The 5298-nt window shown below is 33.3% G+C and overlaps 1 protein-coding gene across 3 annotated transcripts in view; it reads right to left on the bottom strand.

The window, feature by feature from the left end:
- Window positions 1–5298, bottom strand: part of LOC106878597 (general vesicular transport factor p115) — a 60729-nt gene that overhangs the window by 19298 nt on the left and 36133 nt on the right. For 2 of the 3 annotated variants that reach the window (XM_014927855.2, XM_014927853.2), the window contains exons 9-13: window positions 3971–4046; window positions 3188–3252; window positions 2629–2717; window positions 2195–2367; window positions 899–1104 (exon numbers count right to left, since the gene is read on the bottom strand). In XM_014927855.2, coding sequence (XP_014783341.1) covers window positions 899–1104; window positions 2195–2367; window positions 2629–2717; window positions 3188–3252; window positions 3971–4046 — 609 coding nt within the window. The remainder of the gene's footprint in view (window positions 1–898; window positions 1105–2194; window positions 2368–2628; window positions 2718–3187; window positions 3253–3970; window positions 4047–5298) is intronic. The other variant, XM_014927854.2, reaches the window with a different exon arrangement.

A 5298-nucleotide genomic window follows, 5' to 3' on the forward strand; every position in this document is an offset into this window, starting at 1 on the left:
ATATATATATATATATATCATCATCATCATCATCGTTTAACGTCCGCTTTCCATGCTAGCATGGGTTGGACGATTTGACTGAGGACTGGTGAAACCGGATGGCAACACCATATATATAATTTCATTCAGCTTCTGTCAATCAAATCCACTCACAAGGCATTGGTCAGCCCAAGAGCTATAGTTCTACGAAGTGGGACTGAACCTGAAACCATGTGGTTGAGAAACAAACTTCTTACAGTGCAGCCATGCCTGTGCCTACATAAATATTTCTGATTTATTTTTTCATTGAAAATCGATAGTTCTTGATTTCTCTTGGAACCATAAGTTCTTGTGAGTTGAAACACTGGTCTCAATCATCAAAAATGTACAATAATTAGGATGTGTAATTGATAAAATACAATGCATCCCTCCTCCTTGTCATTATTGTCATCCTCATCCTCCATTTCCTAAACAGTAGTCTTTATTATGCAAGAGAAATTTTGCACTCAGCACTGATCAATCTGTTATGGCTATTGATGCCTATTCATAGCAAGATCAGCAGCTTCATTAAATCTACATCTGACAAGATCATTATTAACTTGTAAAAAGTATGTCTTTCACAGAGATCCTCTAAAAATGATAATGCTCTGTTATTTGCTTTTTGTGATTCAAAAGTGTGGCCAGTGGTATATTTGTGGCCAGTGGTACATTTGTGGCCAGTGGTATATTTGCCAGCATCAGAGAACAAATTCCTTACAACTTTTAATTCAATGTCTGAGTCAAAGTTTATCATTCAAATAACAATTATGTTTCTTGAATAAAATTTAGGTAGTTAACCAAATTACATTGCATGTTTATATAAATATCTTCAATACAACGTAGAAATGAGAGAAAAGTTTTCAAATTTTGTTCAACTTACTTGTGCCAACATGTTACAGCATTGTTGTAACAAAGATACTGGTGGATTACCAAGACTTGTAGCCAACTGTACTCTAAGTAATTGTTCTCGTTGTGTATTGTTCTCTAAAATGGCATGCAGGAGAGCAACTGAAGCAAACCAGTTTGATAATGAGTCGCCACTGAACAAGCCACCACACAGAAGCTGTCCAGCTGTGATGGTATTCACTGAAATAAACAGAAAATGAAAGTGATTAAGAATCTGGCCACAAACACATTGAATATCAATAGTTATACAGTTGTCATGTCAGTTGGGTAAAGGTATTAGTTGCGATATTCTGTAGTAATTACACACCACTATACAGAAATCATATAGTTTACTGGACCCATCAACCAGTTTAGAATATAATACAAACTATTTACAAGATGTTGACTTAATATGAAATAAACTTCCTCTCCATTTTAACGTACTCAAACACACCATAAATTACTTTTCTTCCATACATTGTCTTTTTATAGTTTAACAATAAAGAATAAATTATCTTGTAATTTACAGATACACAAGAGCAAACACTCCTGTTACTTTCATCTGTCAAACTACTTTTATCTGACAAACTAAAAGGGTAAGTTGTAGAGCTATATTTGAAGTAGAACACAGTGTTATTTTATAACACATGCATTCTCACTTTAATAAAAGAGATTTCTAGAAATAATATACTATCCCAAACTGCAGAGATATGGTATAGTTAAAAAGGAAGATACATTGTAACTCTCATTTAGAAGTTGTTTGAATAATATAACACTGTGAAGCAGTCATATAATGTAACATCTTTTAGTAGACATATGTAATTGTTATATAAACAAATATTGATCTGTTATAACATGGCAATGAAGATAACTATCAAGACTTGTAGACAGTCTCTGTATTGTTTACATATTGAAGGATCGAATAGCAAATTACATGATAAAAGTAAAGGTTGAACAAAATATAACTAAAAATCTGAAATATAGTGGTGCAATTGGGGTACAGTGTCTGAATTGTAGGATGGAGGTATTAGTGTGGGATAATAACATAATACACTAATAATACACTACAGTTTTAGTGAAGGGGGAAAACAACAAGAATAAATAAAAGGCTATAAAATTGGGAGAATGGAAGTCTTTCTTTACAAAACATAAAGAAATAAAAAGGATAAAGTAGGAAATAAAATTATAAAACAAGTGGTCAGTAAACATGACTGAGAGATGCGGATGTTGGTGCCAAAAGGTCATCGGGTGGAAACATGGAGACAAAATTCAACATATGAATGTAAAATACCGTGATTGCTTCTCTCACCATCAGCAGTTGTGGGTAGAAGTGTTTGCACAATCTGAGATTGGCCAACTTCATTCTTGAATAAGAAAGACTGGAAGCAGTAGAGAACAGCACATCGTAGGACAAAAGGTTGTTTTTCATTCACCATAGACATCAACAGAACCACAATGGCAGGTCTATAATAGTATAGAAAATAAAAAACATTTTATGTATTAACTCTAATTTAGATATCTAAAATATAATAATAAACTTGGTAAGTTTCAATAAGTGCTCATTTACAAATTACAACAGAATTCAATACGACAGGCAAAACAAAGTTAAAGAGTAGAATTTTCCACTACTGGACCGAAACAGTAAAAATTACATAGATCAATGGCAATTGAAAACACAGTAGTCAGATATAAAATCAAATGTTCAATAAAAGCAATGAAAGTTACCTAGGTGGTTTTGATGGTGCCATCACAGATGCAAAAAACTCTTGGTTGGCTAAGTTTCCTCGAATTATTTCAGACACAGTATTAATGGTCTGGAAAAAATAAATGTTATTTTAGTATCATAACAAATAAAAAAATTTATAGTGTATCTAATTTATAAACTCATGAATATATTTAAATATTCACATTACAACATTTGAAGTAGTCTAAAATTATAGTACAGGGTGTCCACAAAGTTTGGGTACATAGGGATTAATACATACTTTAAGAAATTATTATGTTATGATTTTATTTACTCCATGTACCCAGACTTTGTAGACACCCTGTAGACTATAAAGAAATAAAATGGATGCTAATATGAGGATATAAACAGTTGCAAACAACTGTAATTAAAAGAGAAAATTCCTACTATTGCTTTGGAATTTAGTTTCTCAAATAGTCACAGAATCAAATAAATATTTAGTTAAACACAGTTGAAAATGTTACAATTAGTAAAATAATTAACCACACTTTCAGTGAATAAATAAAGTAAGGATGGTATTAAGGATATTTTAGACCATACCGCTGTTAGGACATCTGCCGGAACACCACTGGCCATTAGTATAGTACATAACTGCTTCAACAAATCTGAAATCACAGAAACAAATATGTAAAATAAGGAAAACAGTATCTACAACAAGAAATTATATGCATGTTTGTGTGCATGTGTGTATTCATGTATGTACATATGTATATACACAAACATGTATGTATGTATGTATATATGTATGTATGCATGCATATAAGAATTATTATGTCAATTCCAAATATTTCAATAAAGTTCTCATATATCCTTATAACAATCATAAGATAGCAGGAGTATTTCTACCCATACATCCACATATGCTAACATTGAATTTTAATATAGTTTCTATATTTTAAATTAGGATCCACACTGATATTCAATATCCCACCCATCTGGCATATCTAATGTCCATGCAACCTTATAAATACAGTAAATCCCTCTTTCTACCCAATAGTTGTAAACAACCTAAGTCAAACCTCAGAGTAGACTGTCTATTTTTGATATAATATATGTATAAAACATTACAAATGCTAGGTCTCTCAATTTCTGATGATCTCTCAGTCACCTACCATATATAATAGTGGCAAAACTGCACCTAAAAGTCTATTACATTGATCTCAATGTTCAACTGGTATTTCTTTTATTGACCCTGAAAGGGTGAAAGATAAAGCTGACCTTGGTGGAATTTGAACTCAGAATGTAAAGACAGATGAAACACTGCTAAGCATTTTGCCCAGCTTACTAACGATAAAAGAAAATAACAATAATAAGTTAACTTACTGCAGGAGTTCATAACTTTCTGACAAGCTGCTGTTTGATTGAGTGGGTTGTTAGGAGAGACGAGGGTTCGGACTAGCTATAGAACAGGAAAGAATGGACATATTAGCATGCACAAGTACCATTATTATAAAGACACCAGTGAATTGACAAAATGGATTCAAAATAGTTTAGCGAATTGGGAGAGAGAGTGCATTTTGATCAAAGCAAACTGCTGTTTGGACAAAAGGAGTAATATATATTAGATAAGGTGACAGAGACAAATTGAGATAATCTTGGTTAATATATGGTTTAACCAAGTAATGCTAATCTGATGTTCCCAGTCTCAAGGTCAGAATAACATTTCATATATATATATATATATATATATATATATAGAAACTATGCCAAATCAGATTGGAGTCTGGTGCAGCTCCCCAGCTGGCCAGTTCTGGTCAAACTGTCCAACCCATGCCAGCATAGACAACACACGTTAAATGATGGTGGTGATGATGATGATACACATACATATCTCCTCATATATAACAATAACATTCTACTTTTGAACTGTTATGCCAGTATTTGAATTTTAAATGAGTGTATATACATATATACAAACATATAGGTCTTATCTAAATATGCATAAACATACATAGCTTCTATACTGAAGGACTGAGACAACACTTTTGTGATTGTAATATATACATGTGACAACTCTAAATGGTTGACTTGAGGTAGGCTTTATATTTGCTTTCACAGCTCATTGCATGCAATCTTGTGATTTCCTCATTTTTATTTTTACCTGTTGGATCTGGAAGAAGAGGCAATAATCATGGCCTTTGCTGGCCCTGCTATATTGTTGAGATTAATACCTTTAATACTTCTCTTGACACTTTGTAAGTCAACACCAGCATGAGAAAAGAAGGAATCCCAGAAGGACAGTGTTCTCAGAAGGAAAGATTGGGTTTAGTGTTTAATGCAGATCCTGAGTTGGGGTGGAGACAACAAGAGTAATGACTGGAAGAGAGATGAGTGGCATGGAAATGCTTGAGTGGAGGTGTTATGAGCTTAATTAGCTCTGAGAAGTAGAGGCGATTATAGCAGCAATAGAAATAGCTGAGAAAGAGATTATAGTGGATTATACTGATGATGCAGTTCATACAATTTATATTCTCAGACATTCTCTAAACAATACCAACCCACTCAACATCATCAGAGGCAATGAAACTGGAGAGTGGTGCCAAAATCAGCCACTTCAAGTCAAAAGCTGACAATGGGGGCACTCTGCAGCATAAGCTCTGTGTGTGTGTGTGTGTGTGTGTGTGTGTGTGTGTGTGTGTGTGTGTGTGTGT

The sequence above is a fragment of the Octopus bimaculoides genome, chromosome 4 (genome assembly GCF_001194135.2).
Source record: "Octopus bimaculoides isolate UCB-OBI-ISO-001 chromosome 4, ASM119413v2, whole genome shotgun sequence".
Lineage (NCBI taxonomy): Eukaryota > Metazoa > Mollusca > Cephalopoda > Octopoda > Octopodidae > Octopus > Octopus bimaculoides.